The sequence below is a fragment of the Arvicola amphibius genome, chromosome 8 (assembly GCF_903992535.2).
Source record: "Arvicola amphibius chromosome 8, mArvAmp1.2, whole genome shotgun sequence".
Classification (NCBI taxonomy): domain Eukaryota; kingdom Metazoa; phylum Chordata; class Mammalia; order Rodentia; family Cricetidae; genus Arvicola; species Arvicola amphibius.
In genome coordinates, this window is record NC_052054.1 from 126,205,960 (window position 1) to 126,224,320 (window position 18,361).

The 18,361-nt window shown below is 37.7% G+C and overlaps 1 protein-coding gene across 6 annotated transcripts in view; it reads right to left on the reverse strand.

Annotated features, from left to right (window-relative positions):
* Pikfyve (phosphoinositide kinase, FYVE-type zinc finger containing) overlaps window positions 1-18,361 on the reverse strand; it is a 93,137-nt gene that overhangs the window by 34,434 nt on the left and 40,342 nt on the right. For 5 of the 6 annotated variants that reach the window (XM_038338980.2, XM_038338982.2, XM_038338979.2 and 2 more), the window contains 8 exons: window positions 14,629-14,688; window positions 12,662-12,791; window positions 11,731-11,911; window positions 11,049-11,123; window positions 7,815-7,922; window positions 2,397-2,537; window positions 1,518-1,644; window positions 134-1,287 (listed from right to left, as the gene is read on the reverse strand). In XM_038338980.2, the coding sequence (XP_038194908.1) occupies window positions 134-1,287; window positions 1,518-1,644; window positions 2,397-2,537; window positions 7,815-7,922; window positions 11,049-11,123; window positions 11,731-11,911; window positions 12,662-12,791; window positions 14,629-14,688 (1,976 nt within the window). Of the gene's footprint in view, window positions 1-133; window positions 1,288-1,517; window positions 1,645-2,396; window positions 2,538-3,220; window positions 3,270-7,814; window positions 7,923-11,048; window positions 11,124-11,730; window positions 11,912-12,661; window positions 12,792-14,628; window positions 14,689-18,361 lie in introns of those variants that run through there. The other variant, XM_038338983.1, reaches the window with a different exon arrangement.

The window sequence follows — 18,361 nt, forward strand, 5'->3', positions numbered from 1 at the left end:
CGTTCCCTTATGAATCCACTTTTATACTTTATACATAAATGCCATCCAACTCAAGAAGAAAAATAAGCAGAAGAGTAAACATTTACTAAACCTATCAGTCTGCCATAGTGATTTTTTTAATCTTGCATCTCACCTTTGTCGCCCACACGGCATCGCCTGGGACCGAGCCCCTCTCTTCATCGCCCTCAGTCTTGTTTCCCGACTTGCACCCTGAAGCACATGATGCATCTTTTGAATGCACAAAAGGGTCCAAATGTTTTGACTGAATTCTTCCTCCTCTAGCTCGATAATCAGCCAGCATTCTGCCCAAGCTCTGGCTATCACCCAGATGCTCGGCAATCCTGGTGCTCACTAGCTCATGTGAGGGTAAGACTTGAATAGACTTGGCCTGAACACTGCCATTCATGCCCTGAAGTCCAGAGAGATCCCTGAGCAGCTGTTTCTTCCTCCTGAGCGCCATTTCCTTCACCTCTTTGTTGAGGAGAGGAGACCAGTAAATCTGCTCTGGAAAATAATCTCGAGTTGAGCACCTCATCCCCTTTTCTGTTAAAAGGAAAGGTTCCCGGAATGTAATAACTGGAGAGATACAGAGGATCACATCTTTTAATTCTTGTTTAAATGTCAAAGAGTAAGTCTTTCGTTTATCTTCAGAGGAGGTGATTTCCTCAGTAATGTACATCCCAGTGTCATCCTGTAGGGGGTCTCTAAAGGCTCTTATCTGGCTTTTGGGATCCTGTTCATCTGTTTGCTGTGATGTCTCTGGCTCTTCATTTCCTATAGCATCCTGTTGATCCATATGGAGAGGCAACAAGGATTCAGGTACCAACGCAAAGAGAGCACAGGGAATACCTGCTGGGCAAGCGGGTGCAGTATAATCTTGATGTTTCACAGAGGCAACCGCCTGGGAAACACCTTTACTGTCCTGCTCACCCTTCTCAAGCGTAATCCTTGATTCCAACAAAGTGCTATCATCAGAAGACAGGGAGTCAGGAGGGCACTCTGGGTCCTGGGGAAGGGAACTGCCACTGTACTGCTCCTGAGGCACTCCCTCTTCCCCTCGGCCCTCAGACAGAGAATGGAATGAAGGGCTTTGCATTAAAGTTGGAGGCATAGCAAACTCATCCATGAGAAAGGAGATTTCTAGTTGAGAATGATAAGCTACACAGATCATAAATATTAGGATCTCCTTAACTCGAGCCAGCTCATAATCGGAGCCTCCTCTGAGCTTGATTGTACATCCTAGGTGCTGTGGACAGCCTTCAAAAAACATCAGTGTTTTGGTTTGTTCTACAAATAAACAAAATTAAGAGACTTAGGTGAAAATCCAGAGGACCAGACAGAATTTATTACCAACAAAAAAAAAATCCTTACAGCAATAAGACCACACTGAATCACTCTCTCTACCAATGCTAACAGATATTAATACTTCCTGAGTAAACAATACTATATTTAACTAGGAGTTGATTCATTTCTTGAGATTCCCCAAGCTAAGTGAATGTATGCTTAAGATGACTCACCATTGGGTAACTGAAATATCTGCATATAAAATTTGTGGCAAGTGCCCAGATGTGGTTTAGTGAGCAGCTGGTCCATGGACACCACTAAATCACCTTGGGTCATTCGACTGATTCGTTCTAAAACTTGCTACAACACAGAAAAACAGTGTATTACAGAATTAGCTATGAGTAAAATTCTTAATAAATTTAACCTGAAAAAGTACATGAATTATTAAAATAAAATAATGTTCACAATCAGTTTCCTTAATTTTAATAATTATATGACTTTTTTATTCTGTATTAGATCAAATTTGCTTGCTAAATAACCAATGTATGGCCTCAAAAACAAGCCATGCTTGTTGTAACATCATCACAAGATAAGCATGGTATGGTGGTGCACTTGTATAGCCCCAGCACTTGGGAGACCGAGGAAGTAGGACCAGTGCAAGTCTGAGGTCATACTGATTAGTGAGTTCCAGACCTGCTAGAGGTATAACCTGAGACTTTATCTTCTTTTTTATTCTTACTTTATTTTGTTATTACTTTTTTAAAGAGCATTTGGCTAGCCATTGTCTTAGTACAAAATACTATGAGCAAACAAAGAAACAGAAAAATCCGTTTCCTTAAAAGTGGACTCCATTTTGCAGAGGGACTAGTGAAGCACTGGTGAGCACTGGTTGATGGGCTAGCGTCCATTCCACCTTTGGTACCAGAAAGACCCAAAACAACAGCTACACAGTCAGTCACACCTGCATCCAGTGTGAGTCTAGAGTCTCAATAATACAGTAGCTACCACACCAAGTAGTACATCAAACAGAAAGAATGCTGCATACCTACCATACATGCAAAATAATTTAAAAGCCATGGTTTTTTAAGTGAATAAATACAGAAAACACTCACTGACTTTACATTAATGACCAGAGTAATGCCATGTTCCAGTAACATGTCCTGAGCAATCCGAGATACTGTTTTCTCAACTAGAACCAATGTGGGTCGAACATCAACTATCCGTTGAACATAATTCTTCAAGAATTCCCTTTCCTAAGTGAGATAAAACAGAAATACAAAACCTGGTAAATTCAATATTCAAACATATTAAAATATCATGATAATCTGACTTAATATCAATTTTCAATCTATAATTTTTCCTTCACAAATAAGTCTGTAAAAAATTCAAATACAACAAAGAATTTTAGTCATAATTCTAAACTAGTCATTATACTTCAAAGTTTTAGAGATGTTTCATCCTCCAATCAATTTTATTTGAAAGATTTTCAATCCCTGATAATCTATAATTCGCTGAAGATGTAGCTCTGCGGGAGAGTACAAGTTGAACACACTTAGGGTCCTGTGGACCAACCCCAGCAATATGTGAGCATGTGTGTGTGTGCATGGATAATAAACACTAGGGACCTAATAGCATAAACTTTTAAGAAACAAAAAGCCTATTCCTACACCTGTTACAATAAAAGCAACTTCTAAGTTTATGTGATTATGAATTTTCTTCTCCATCTGTAATGTACAATTGTCTCTCTCCTAGGAGTCAGAATTAATAACCCTCAGACAGATGCTACTCCACCTGTTTCCTAACTCCAGTTTCCTAACATTATACCCTACTTCAAACAAATACAACTCAAGTTCTTAATGTAATGCCTATATAATACCACATTAGCTGGGCATGGTAGCACACACCTTTATTCCCAGTCCCTGGGAAACAGAGGCATGTGGATCTCTGAGAGTCTGAGGCAGCAAGGGCTGTTACTCAGAAAAACCCTGTTTAAAAAAAAAAAAAAAAAAAACCACTGAATTACTTTTTCCCCTTTCCCAATGTGGCTACATTAAATAAACCTCCCCTTTCTGATTCTCACTGTTTAAAAAATAAAAGAAAAACAAAACAAAGGAAAAAAAGAAAGAGAGAAAGAAAGAAATTTCGCCACAAAAAAAAGCTTCATTTCAAAGCAAACGAATACTGTACACAGTCCAGGGTAATATAATACAACCTTAACTGTCTCTGCTCCCCACACAAGAGACACTGAAAATGAGCGTGTCTGCCATTTCTTCTCCGTGTGCCCAAAGCGTTTCTTCAGCAATCTGTACAACCATTCCCAGCCACCTCAGTATACGAGATTTTTACCAAAATAAACTACCCTGTAATGAAAGGCATGCTTCTGTCTTTCTCTGCTTTACTTATAGAAAGTAGACTTTTTTTTTGCCTAGCATGCTGGCATATGCCTTCAATCCTACAATTCCAGACTCTGAAGATAAAATTTGGAGATAACCCTAGGATATGTAGAAAGACTATTTCAAAACAAACAAACAAACAAACAAAAAGATACAGCAATTGTGCATTTTTAAATTCTCCCTTTATTAGTAAATTGTTTTTTTCTGAAATACATTAATTTCCCAATCTGCTTACTAAAATTTAATTCAATGACATTTGAAATAATTTTGTTTGTACTACTTCAATAAAATAAAATTAATTTTTTCTGAAACCAAGCAAAGTTAAGACATACCTGTAATCTCAGCATTCAGAAGTCAAATTAAAAGTTCCGGGGAAGCCCAAGCTATATTATAAAACTCTGTGTTACATGCACATGTGCACTCGTGCATACACACACATGATAAATTTCCCCTCAGATAAAAGTCTATTTCCCTAGCCCTACATAAAGCTCCATGCTAAAAAGCAGATCTAGTCTTTGTTCATCCAAAAGAGAGTATCAGGAAGTGGGTCCCAAGTACGGGCTGGTGATTACAAACCAGCAAGTCCAGCAGAGACAGAGTGAGCAAAGCCACAACTTAACTCTACCCTGCACCTTGCCTCTGGCCCTTTCTCACTACCCTGTCTCTTCCCTGGTTACTTTTACACTTGGGGGTAGTAGGAAGGACAGTAGAGATGTACAGGAGAAGGACAGGAAAAAACATGATATTAGTTGATATTTTCTTTTCAAAGTAAAATGTTAAACACAACTGACATTAAAGGTTAAAAAAAGTTTGAAAACACGACTAACAAGATGCCTTGTTATCAAGATTAAATCATGTTTCTAACTACAGATGTGCTCAAAACATAACCCAAATGAAAAAAACAAGGTTGTTAACTAGATTCCAACAGTGCAGTAATTGTGAATAAGTGCAACATTTTACTTTAAATTATCTACAGATTTCAAGTATCAAAGTTCATGAAATCCAAGGCACAATTTTACACATTCTGACAACCCCACAACCAGGAAGCATATTATAATCAATATGGCTGTGATCTAATCCCATGAAAATATGCTGACATCATTTATAAAATCGACAAACCCAAGAGCAAGGATTACGTACCCAGACTGGGGGTAAGCCTGAAGAGTTCAGAAGAGCCCTTCCCTGGACCTAGTACCCAGCACCACCACCACCAACAACAACAAGAGACTTCTATCCCATAAGTATAAGTAACTGTGTTTCCCTTGTTCCTCCCAGGCTCTTCTCTGAAAAGTCATACTCTACCATAATTACAAAGATCCACCTAAGTCTAATTAAGATCTTCCACCTTTACTGAATACAGCTGAAAGCTAAAGACGACAAGAGCTCCAGGAAATAGACTCGTTAACTAATACAGGGAATTTAAACAAGCATTTGCCTTGAACTACAACTGTGTTTTGCTAGTTACTATCTACAGAATGCAATACAAGTGACTACTTCTACCATGCTTGAAAAAATCTGACCATCTATGAATGTAATTTTCTTTACCTAAATATTTCTGGAACTAAGTATAAATGTTTCCATGTATATGACATTTACATTCCTAAAAACCACATATTTTGAATGATCACAAACTAATATTAATAGTATTAATGGGGGAGGAGAGCTGTGTCAAAACAAAACAAAAAGAATTACATATACTGATACATACACTGGTAGTGACTTTAATACCCCACTCTCACCAATGGATGGCCATCTAGACAAAAACTAAACAGAGAAATACTGGAGCTAACAAGCATTATACACCAAACGGAACTAACAGATATTTACAGAACATTTCACCAAAACACAAATGAATATACCTTTTTCTCTGCACCTCATGAAACTTTCTCCACAACTGACCACATACTTAGACACAAAGCAAGTCTCAACAGATACAATAAAACTAAAATAACTCTTTGAAGACCACCACAGATTAAGCCTGAATATCAAAAACAAAAAGCTTATAAACTCATGGAAACTGAATAACTCCCTATTGAATAATAATAATTTAAAAAAATTAAGGACTTTCTAGAATCCAATGAAATTAAATACACGCACACCCAAACCTATGGGACACAACGAAAGTGGCACTGAGCATAAAGACCATAGCATCTTTTGGAGAAATCTCATAGTAAGAACCTAACAGCACCTGAAAGCTCTAGAACAAAAAGAAGTAATCACACCCAAGAGAAATAGATGGCAAAAAATAAACTGAGAGCTGAAATCAATAAAAGAGAAGCAAAGAGAATAATAGAATCAATGAAACAAAGAGTTGGTTCTTTGAGAAAAACCAATAAGATAGACAGACCCTTATTCAAACTAACTAAATATCCAAATTAACACAATCAGAAATAAAAGGGGGGACAAAATAACACACACCGATGAAATCCAGGGAATCATAAGGACATATATATTCTACCAAATTGGAAAATGTAATAGAAACGGCTAATTTTCTTGATAAGTACCACTTACCAAAGTTAAATCAAAATCAGATAAGCAATTTAAATAGATCTATAACCCCCAGTGAAATAAGCGATGAGCATGAACTCTACAGCATGGACGGGCTCACTGTGAGTCTTGTCAGTTTGGTTGCTCACCTTCCTGGACTTAGGGGGAGCTGGGAGGACCTTGGACTTAACATAGTGAAGGGAACCCTGATGGCTCTTTGGCTTGGAGAGGGGCGGAGTGGGGGTATGGGTGGAAGGGAGGGGAGGGAAGGGGGAGGAAGAGGGGTGGAGATGGAAATTTTTAATAAAAAAAATGAGAAAAAAAAAGTCAATAAAAGCCTCCCAACCAAAAAATGTCCAGGGCCAGATGATTTTTTTTAAGAGTTCAACCAGACTTTCAAAGAAGAACTAATGCCAACAGTCCTCAAATTATTCCACAAAATTGACACATGAGGAACACTGAGCCACAGTTACCCTAATACCCAAACCACATAAAGACTCAACAAAGAAAAAGAATTACAAACCAATTTCCCTTATGAACATAGATGCAAAAACCCCAATAAAATACTTACAAATAATACATCAAATAACACATCAAAAAGATCATCCATCAAGGTTCATCCCAGAGATACAGGAATGATTCAACATTCAAAAGTCAGTAAATGTAATCCACCATATAAACAAACTGAAAAAAAATAGATTGTTATCTCTCTCATTAGATGCAGAAAAGAACTTTGACAAAATCCAACACATCTTCGTGATAAAAGTCCTGGAGAGACTGGGGACAAAGGACATACCTGAACATAATAAAGGCAATCTACAGCAAGCCTACAGCCAACACTAAGTAAATGGAGAGAAACGCAAAGCAATTCCACTAAAAAGGGACAAGACATGGTTGTCTATTCTCTCCATATCTACTCAAAGTACTACTTGACATCTAGGCTAGAGCAGTAAGGGGATACAAATTGGAAAGGAGTCAAAATATACTTACTTACAGATAATGATAGCACACACAAGTGTCCCTAATATTTCCACCAGGGAACTTCTACAGCCGACAAATACTTTCATCAAAGTAGCTTGACAAAAGATTAACTCAACAAATCAGAAGCCCTCCTAATACACACAAGACAATTTGACTAAGAAAGAAATCAGGCAAACAATACCTTTCACAATAGCCAAATAAGGTAAATTAGGGCTGCTATTCTGGTACTCTTCACTTAGGAAACAGAAAGAAACCAGCACAACCTCCACCTTGAGATATTGTTCTATTTACAACTACATACAAGCTATTTAAATTCTACAAATAGGTATTAGTTGGAGTCTATTACAAATGAGAGGTTCCATTAGAGACTTGAGAAGTTAGAGAGACTGTCCCAGTAAACCAATAGCCAAAGCAGAGAAGAGTAATAAATCCAAACTTCAATTTTCACTTTTTCTTCCATACACTCCCAGTCGCATGCTCCTTTAACACTCTGAAACTTCAGAAGCGAGTGAAGGAGATTGGGGTGAGCTACTTACTAAAGTGTAACAAAAACCTGCCATGTACAATTAACTTTTGATATGTAACAAGTTTTTTGAAATTAAGAGGTGGCAAGCAGCACAAAATGTAAACATTTCATCCCATCAAACGATTTCTTCCAGAAATTCTTACCTGAAGCACAATAGGATCAATGCAAGTAAACTTAGTTTCTTCTCTATAGAGATACTCAATGGAACACTTCAACAGAAGGATTTTGGGATTTTTAATACAAGAATTCATCTAAAAAAAAAAAGTTTGTTAAAGGTTTGCACTTTATAGGCTTTTAATCATAATTTTAAATTCTTATGGTCCTACTAATTAGCATTGTCAAACTCCAATTTATTACTTTTGGGTTATTCGCTTTAATTTTTTCAAAGTTCTTCAAAGCAACTTTTTCTTATCTATTCCTCTTTACTCTTATATTTTCATTTACTATATACTGAAACATATACTATGTTTTTCTTTTCTAATTCTCATGCTGTAAGAAGAAACTGCATGCCCTGGGTGGTGATAAGTATTATATGCAGACTATTTTACACACTCTAGATCAGCAACGTTGGAAGTGTATTTCAATCTTTCTAAACTTCAAAAGTAGAAAAGAAAGGGGAAAATGTAATGGCACTTGAACATTATTCTAACACAGTAAATTCCCCAACAATCTTAAACTGGCAAGCTCAACTGGGTAATGTAATGTGAGGTTAAAAGAGGTTAAAACATATTAAATCATTTTCAAAAGCAGAAATTCATGCTAACACTCAACCATGCAAAATAGCCTGGGTCCTACCATCAAGCCTTCCGTTTGACCAAGCTCACACAGCCCAAACTGGCAAACAGTTCTAAGGACAGTAACTAGCTGGGGATGCTGTGGGACAATGGTTTTACCCTGTAAAGATTTGCTTCTTGTACTTGTTTAATAAAATGCTTATTGGCCAGTAGCCAGGCAGGAAGTAGAGGTGAGGCGACCAGGCAGAAGTTGAGGCGACCAGGCAGAAGTTGAGGCAACCAGGCAGGAAGTTGAGGCAGGGTAATGAGAATAGGAGAATTCTGGGAAGAGGCAGTCTGCAGTGGTCACCCAGACACAGAGAAAGCCAGACACAGAGCAAGCAAGATGTGACTGCCTCGCCGAAAAAGGTACCACATCACGTGGCTAACACAGACAAGAATTATGGGCTAATATAAGTTATAAGAGTTAATAAGAAGCCTGAGCTAATAGGCCAATCAGTTTATAATTAATGTAGACATGTGTGTGTTTTCTTTGGGACTGAACAACGGAAGAACCGGGTGGGACAAAAACTTCAGTCAACAGGGAAAAATATATTCAGGCTCTAAAATTAAAGACTATGTCTAAATATGATCAGTGAGGCAAACCAATAATTCATGGTTATATTTCTACCTCTCCTACAGGATTTTCTTCAACTCCTGAAAAGACATAACATGCTTAATCTTTTCCCCCTTTTTGGTTTTCCAACACAGGGTTTCTCTATGTAGTCTTAACTGCCCTGAAACTCACCCTGTGGACTAGGCTGGCCTCAAACTCACAGAAATCTGTCTGCTTCTGTCTCCTGAGTGTGGAAGTTAAAGGCATATGCTGCCACCACCCAGTTAACATGCTTACTCTTACTTCAATAAACATCACTTATTTTCATTTGACATTCTGTCTTAAAAGGGTAATATACTGTATTATAAGAGTATATATGCAAACACCCAGTGATTTTTGGGACAATGTTTAAGAAATAATATTGAATACCAGCATATTATTTATAAGTGACCATTAACAATTTTCTAAAGGCTAAGTGTCTTATAGCCAGCCTTCCACACCAGTAATTTCCACATCCTAGATTTGACTTATTGTGGATAGAAAATATCTTGCAAGACTGGAGGGGGATGTGTCTCAAGCATATTGTAATATATATATATATTACAATATATATATATTGTGTCTCAAGCATGCACAAATATTGTAATATATATATATAATATATATATAATATATATTATATATATATATATATATTATAACTTATTAGGCCCTAAACACAATAGCATAACAACTATTTATACAACACCTACATTGTAGTAGCCATTGTAAGTCATCTAAAGATGATTTCAAGTCTATAGGAAAGTATTCAATAGCTTATATAAAGAGCCTGAGCACCAGATTTCAGCATCCCCTTGAGACCCTGGAATCCTTACCTGCAACAACTGAGAGACAACTGTGTCAGTCTATACTTAGAAAAGAGTAAATCAGGACCACAGGCCAACCATCTACTTTTCTAGATTAGAACAGCTGTCTCAACTTTTCCAGCAATAAAGTCAATATCTACTGTGATAAGGCCAAGGTATCCCAAGTTTTATAAAGTTTCCTTGATGGTCAGGGAGTAGAGCAAGGTCTGAGAATGCTGCTATAGTTTCTCAAAATGTAAAGACCAGTTAAGAGCAGTTGGTGTACAATTCCCAGCACCTATGGTAGCTCACAACCATCTGTTCCAGCAGATGCAATGCCCTCTTCTGATCTCCATGGACACCAGGCACACACATGGTGCACAGACATATATGCAAGCAAAACACACACAGAAAGTAAATCAGCAAAAATTTACTTTAATATAACAACCAACAGATGACACTAAGACATTCATAGTGCCTACTTTCAATGCAATACTATCCTTCCCTTCACTTATCTACCTTTTCCTACTCCCTTAAACCTACTGAGTTAGACAGTTTAAGTTTAGGGGTCCATATATTTAGCAAGGTGCCCAGAAAATACTGATATACACTGTACTTTGAGAATCAAAAGCCCTCAGAAGTTCGAAACCCTTGGTGGGACACAGGAACCCTGCCTGCTTCTTTAGTATTGTCTAACACTGTAACATTTTATACTTTTGTGTCTCGAGATTCCTGAACACTTACCTAACCTAACCTAACCTCCTATATTTGTGCTAGTGCTAGGAAGATGCCTTGGAACTGAAGGTAGAGCTATAATGGGTGAGAAGCATAAGAAACTAATGACAGCTAGGTAGGAAGACCAGTTGTAGAAAACTACACCATTTAAAGGAATACAGCCTTTCAGAAAAACTCTGCCTGGAAGCAGAGTCTAGGGAGTCATGATACCAGTATGGTACCCACTGTTGATCTGGAAACCTGACTCTTCCCTTCTTCCTTCTGTCTTGTGAATTTCCATATTCAAATCCCAATTCATCATCAGCTCTCTGAGATATTCCTGGAATCTCCAAACTTTTGCCTCTATGAAATACATGGCTAGGTACCCTTCAACATCTCCTTTTGTTCCATAATTGAGAAATTCCAACTTATGAGCTTAGTACATAGCCATGGTCTGCTGAATTTCACTGCTGAACTGAAACTCATTACCTTTTTATGTGCAATGTTCTTGGTACAGACAAAGCCATTGACAACCACAGAATCAAATTTCTTTCCACCTGGAATCTAATAAAACAAGAAAACAGTAAGAACCAGTAATATATCCTCAGACTTTATCATGACTAATGTTTATTATGTCTTTACACCTTTGAACTGTTAACATAATTAACATGACTAAGAGCAGAAAGGACCAGAATATAGTTCTCGTCATCTCATGTTATCTCACCATGACTGTGTTCTCCTACCCTCTAATCTCTAACATCATATGCACTATTCTAAAATACTCATTGACTAAATAAGCTGGTGTCTGTGGCAATACTTTTAACATTAAATATTACAAGTAAAATATATATTCAGAACTTAGTATTATCTAACTAAAGCAACTACCCACTGCTTTTCCTCATGACAGTGTCAATAGTCTATGAGAACAGACTTTCTCATAAATGACTTTCCAAGAAGAAGCATTAAGAAAGGAAGAAATTATATTTATTTTGGTCCTCACCACACACCCATCTCACTCTTCCCACGCACCTCTCATTTCCAAGAGCTCTACTTGCACTGTTAACAGAGCAGACAGCCGCACAGGAACGGTTCCCTTCAGATCACCATTAAGAGATGACTATTAGCTCTGCCCCATCAGTTCCTAGCATCGGCAAACATTAGCAGAACTCACCTTCTTGATGTGGACAAACTGGCGGATATCCATGTCATCATCCTGGTGCTTAACATCAGGTCGGACTGTCTGAACAACCTGGCAGACTAGGGACACAATGATGTCCCTCCAAGACGATGACAATGAATCGTTGTGAAGCAACTGCTGGAGGAGTGCCATCATGTGGTTATGATTAGCTGAGCTACAAAATGTCACAGAAACAAGTATGCACAGTTAGGACTAATGACACAAGAAGCACTCTACAAACAAACATTTCAATTATGGTTAACAGATAAGATCTTCCGTGCCAATTTTATTCCTTCAATTTATCTTCACCATGATTCTGCACATAATCGAAATCTGTTGTAAATATCTTCAAAGTAACAAAGCACCTTCAAACTGCTCAATTAAGATTCTAACACATAAACTAAAATGGAGACAATCAGCTTGGGACTCTGTTTTATGAGCTACGTCATCAGAAGTCAGAATACACTTTCTATTAGTATTTTCCACTTTATAAGGAAAAGGAATTATACATATTGTAGATGGAACGGCAGGGCTGTGTCCCGCCACTAGGCTAGCTTTACCCAAAATAATTACACGGAAAACTGTATTCTTTTAAACACTGCCTGGCCCATTAGTTTCAGCCTCTTATTGGCTAATTAACCCATATTTAGTAATCCGGATAGCACCACGAGGTGGATCGCTTACCAGGAGAGATCTTAACCTGCGTCCATCTCGGAGAAGAGAAGCATGGCGACTGCATATGGCAACTGACTGAAGCGTCTCCCCAACTCTGCTTCCTTTCTCCCACAATTCTGTTCTGTCTACTCTGCCTAACTAATTTTCTGTTCTCTTAAAGGGCCAAGGCAGTTTCTTTATTAATTAACCAATGAAAGTCCTCCATCAGCATATGTCCAAGCCACTGAAAAATAAAAATCTAGCGCCTTACAGCAGCCTTTCCATGGCTTGCTTCTCCTCATTCTCCTCCCGCAAGAGCTCCAGGTTGTTATGATGCCAGCCCAAAGGGGTAAAAGGCAGTTCTTTGGATTTTTCCTCTACTCGACGATTAAACAAAGATTCTAAACACAAAATAAGAAGTTAGTATTTCACGGTCATGTTTTACACCATCAACTCATATACTTAGAAAATAAAAGTATCTTAAGTTGACCAATATAAATTATTGCTATAAAATGGCTAAGCCCTTCACAACACACAATTAAAATACATAATAAAATATGTATCAACAGTACAGGCATCGATACACTGAATTGCAGAAGCACAGCTTGAGGTGCAGTGCTTCTGTATCATGTGCGAGAACCTGCATGGGGGCCCAGAAACAGCTGGCATCAGCCAAAATCTGAGCACAGCTATGAAAAGTAAGTTGACCTAAGGAACAAAGACTCTCAGTCAAGAGTATCATCAATTCTGAAAGACAAACAGAATAGTATTTTTGCACTGTTTGTTTTAAAGAGGTAAAAGAATGCAGATTTTGCACATAAAATCATAAACTGAAAACCACATTCAATTGAAACCTGAATGGTGACAATAACAGAGTCATGTGTGCACTGAATTCTCAAGAAATTCTCATGGACACTTGTGTTGAGTATAGTCTCTCAACACAATCTCCACTGTATTTTTACAATATAGGCTTTAAAACAAAATTTTAACAAAGTAGACAAAAAAGCCTTAAAAAAGGTTATACTAAATAAAAACTAATAGTTTTATGTAAGATTTTGAAGTCTTCAAATTTTTAAAAACAGTGAAATGACTGGGTGTGGTCGTGCACATCTTTAATCCTAGAACTCAGGAGGCAAAAAAGGGGCAGATCTCTATGAACTTGAGGCCAGCCTGGTCGACACTGCTTTCAGAGCTGGGAAATTAAGAGCATCTGCTGCTCTTCCAGAAGACTGGAGTTGAGTTCTCAACACCCACATTAGGCAGCTCACAATCATCTGTAACTCAATCTCCAGGGGATCCAACACCTCGGGTTTCTTTGGGTGCCTGCATTCACATGCACATACACACACATAGACACACACTTCTCATACATGACTTTAAAAGATAAAAGTAGTAATTTTTAAAAGGGCAAAATAAATTTAAAAAGTTAAAATAATGTTTTACAAAAATGTGCTCATTAATAATCAGCGACTGCTGTGACAACAAATGAAAAGGCGAGACCCTAATGCTTTCTCTTTCGGAGCGAGCAGCTCCTATAAAGCATGGCACATAGGCACAAGACTGGCACTTCCCGACAATGAACAGCCAGTCCAGAAACTTACAGTTGGGCTACATGTTAGGAGGCAATTTAGATAGAGAATCAAGCCAGATCAGCTGCCACTGGCCTCCTGATTCCAGCTTGCCCCACCTTCTCTCTTTCCTAAAACCCCAGGAACTAAGATGACCACTGGAGAAGGAGTCTTTTCTCCCTTTGTCTTTCTCCACGGGAGAAAAGTTTAAGTTAAAGGTAGGAGAGATCTGTACTCATCTTCATCTACTCTTCTTTTGTCTCAATGAAACTCATCAGTAGATTTGGTGCTTTAGTCTCTTTGCCTACTTCTTTTTCCCAACTCTACAGGGCAAACACCCAAATTCAAGTGATAAGCTAACTTGTGAGCTCTTTGGCAAAGAGGCAATCCGCATATCAATATTCACTTTTATACACTGCCTATAAAGAATAAAATACAAACTACTCAAAAAATTAAACAATAATTTTTAAACTAAAGATTCTCTCTCAAATCAAGACCAAGTTTGTATCCTTGACTTCCAACATACTCAAAAGTCATTCTGCATATTTAAAACTAGGTTCCTATGATATTAACTAAATATACTTTCAGCACTTTCTGTCAATGTGCTAAAACTTCAAGCACACCATCATGAAACAGACATCACTTTGAGTACAACTGTTTGTAAAATTACCTTTGATGAAGGCATCACTTATTGAGAGCTGCTGTCCTCCAGTGTCAGAAACCAAATACTCTGCAACCCAGGAGGAGAAGAGAGAAGAGGAAGGAAAGACATATGACTTCAATACGGCAGTGTAATTATGCAGCAGAACACCCACGCACAGTGTGCACTACTCCTACAAAAATCACCACTGTCCGGAAAACTTCAGAAACATTTTCACTAAGATGTTTCTATACACAGGTTCTATATATTTCATATTAAACTATTTTCAGTAGACTTAAATTGACAACAGAACCATTAAACAATTTGCCTTGGTTCAAAGGTCAGGCATTTTAACATATTTTTCCAAATGATGCTTAGTTGCCAAAGGAGAACTAATTTAGAAACCTGTTTCCAGGCTGAAACATGGAGACTGAGGTGACCTAAGCCTTTGTTCCTGGGCCACGGCCACTCAAAATGGCTCCAGGGTAACCTCTCTCTTGTTCCTTTAAAACAAACATTAAAAAAAGCAAAGGTCTTTAGTGATTGGTATAATAAGCCTTAAAATACCACACCACTTTCCTCACGCACTACTGCATTATCTAACAATAACTATCTATATATACAGTACTTCATAGAAGAAGCCACCTAAGAGAACAGTATAATTATTTTAACTTCAGAATATATGCAATAAAATAAATTCATATGGTAGATGATAAAAATATAATTTAAGGAATTTTTGTGGTTAAGTTTTAAAGTCAGTTTTTGGTTCTTTATTAAAACTTCTAGCTTACTACCAAATCTTTACCAGAAGATAACTGATGAACAGACTCTGAATGCCTTCAAAGCATTTAAAATCTAAACACTTTTCCACAAGTGAACTTTCCTCGAGACACAGCTCAGAGGAGTCCTTTCTACTATGCAAACTGAACCACAAAGCACTGACTATTTTAATGTGAATATTTTCCACAAATTTTTTCTGAGTTCATTTCCAAGCCAATACATTCACCCTTCCAGTCAGGAAGCAGAGAAAACATTATAACTGAAGAGCATTATACAATACAATCAGGTGTGTAGATACAATTTGTTTCTATAATTTATTTCTGGCAGAAATAAGCAATGCCAAATTCTGTTAGTTCAACCCATGCATTGTTCTTTAAAAGCCCTACTTCTCACACTAAAACTGAAAATATCAAATTCCAGAAGTGATGGTTGACTCCTTACATTACGGAAAAATTAAAATACACAAAAAGTCCTGTCTACTGTCCACCTAGATTCAGTAATTATTGCAGACTTGTCATATCTGTTTTCTCTGTATGTCTGCGCATGCTTTTAAAGTTACCCTGCAGCTAGAGGAATGGCTCAGAGTTGAAGAATATCTGCTGTGTCCCAGAGGACCCGGGTTCCAACCCCAGCACCCACACGACCATGGCTCACAACTCTGTATTACAGTTCCATAGCACCATACCCCATACTCACAGATGTGCACACAAAATTTTAAATGTAAGTTATCCCAGCTAATTCAAGTTACACACAACACTTTTCAAGTAGCACATCAGGATGCCTTTCTTTAAACAAGGCTACTCAGGCGGGTGGTGGTGGTGCACGCCTTTACTGCCAGCACTGGGGGGCAGACAGGTGGGTCTCCCTGAGTTCAAGGTCAGCAGACCAACAAAGCAAGCTCCAGGACAGCCAAGGCTGTACTGAGAAACCCATCTCAAAAACAAACCAAACAAACAAACCAAGGGCACTCTTCTCTGTAGCCACCATATCCTGTACACACTTACGAAAACACACGATACTGCAACAATCACAGAACTGATCCATATTCACATTTATCTGTTTGCAGAGTCTTTCATAGATATATCCTTGAAAACAGGAGCCCATCAAGTTGATAAAGGACTCCTCTTGCTATGCCTCCCCACTCTCTTCATCTAGAGCATACCTCCTACTTTCTTTCCACAATAATGAATTCTGACAGAACCAGAAAAATGTCCTACACAAAGTCCCCCTTTCTAGATATGATCCAGTGTCTCCCCATGGTGTGTTGAACTTGCTCCTCAATCGCATGTTTTCTATGCATGGGAAAGCTACTCAAAGGGCTTACAGAGCATGGCTTTCACCTGTGTCAAAGTCTAGTCACTAACTTTCTAAAAACAGCTCAGAATCCTGCTTGTAACACAAAATATATTTTAATAATACAAATCTTCAAAAAATGAAAAATTATTAAACCAGAAAACACACCAAGTTTTCCAAGCTTTTGAGGCTGTCTTATAGAATATTTAAAAAAAAAAAAAAGCAACTTTTTAAGTATGGATATTTCAGTAGTTTTAAAAATCTAAATAAAGAACGGGCTGTAGATGGCTCAGCGGTTAAGAACACTCACTAGCTTTTTTTTTCCTGAAGTCCTGAATTCGAATCCCTTCAACTACATAGTGGGTCATTACCATCTATAATGGGATTTGATGCCCTCTTCTAGTATGCAGACATACATGCAGATAGAGCACTCATATGAATAAGATAGATAGATAGACAGGAAGGTAGGCAGGCAGGCAGGCAGGCAGGCAGGCAGATGTAGATACACATACACAAACAAATAGGTGAAATAAAGGGCAATCCACAAAAAGGATAAAGCCAGTATCCCTGCTCACATAGGCAAAACTCTATTCCTTCACAAAACTCTAAGTTACTTTGATAATCTTTACTTGTTAGCAGTCACTGTTCGACTTAGCTACCACAGAGTAAAATGTTTTCTCATATTTCAGCTTCGTCAGACAATAGGAATTCTCCTCCATACACACACACACACATACACACACACACAAGATTTCATATAAACATATGCCCCATACAACCCCCACACACGAAGTGCTGAACAAACTGACTATAGACATGGCAAGTCCTGTAACAAAACCTAGGAGGATCTTCTTCCTGCTGGTATCATTTCAATATTGTGCACAATCACTCAAGCGAGCTACACAACTGTGTGTCAGTAGTAGTAGTAGCACTGCTGAACTCCTACATGTACCAAGCACGCTACGCTCTGCGTGTTTCCATACAAAATAAAGCTCACAGTGGGCAGAACAGTAGGCGTCAGTGGCCAGGGAGTAGAGAGAATAGGGAAGTATTGGTCTAGGGCAGGAAGTTTCAGTTATGAAAAGGAACTGAGATCTACTTTATAGCATGATGAACACAATATGGTAATGTGTAGTAGATATTTCAAAATTCCTAAGAAGTAAAATTTGAAGGTTCTTGTCATAAAAAAAAAAAAAAAAATGATTGGTTCCTGAGATGCCAGATGTTAACTGGTTTTATTGACTTATTGTTCTTTATATACAAATGTCATTGCATCACTTTATACCATATATATATATATATATATATATATATATATATATACACTTCCTAATACAAATGTGAAGATATTTATGAATATATGAAAAAAGCCATAATGAAACCTATTATTTTATAATATTAATCTACACTAATAAGTGTTGGACACTGATTTTGGCAAGCAAAGCCCTATAGGATAACTTTGTACATCCTCTGCCTACTAGCATCTAATAGACAATGATCATTTTAGCATTTTAAACAAGCAACAGATTATTATAAAGCTATTTCAGACTCCATGGCCTATTAGGTAATCACTATACCACTGAGTTGTATCCTTAACTAAGAGAGCACTCTTAACATGTTTCTCGTGTTATACTAGTTATTGTAAAGATCTCTGTTATTTTTCTTATTTTTTAAAATCTTATATGCATTG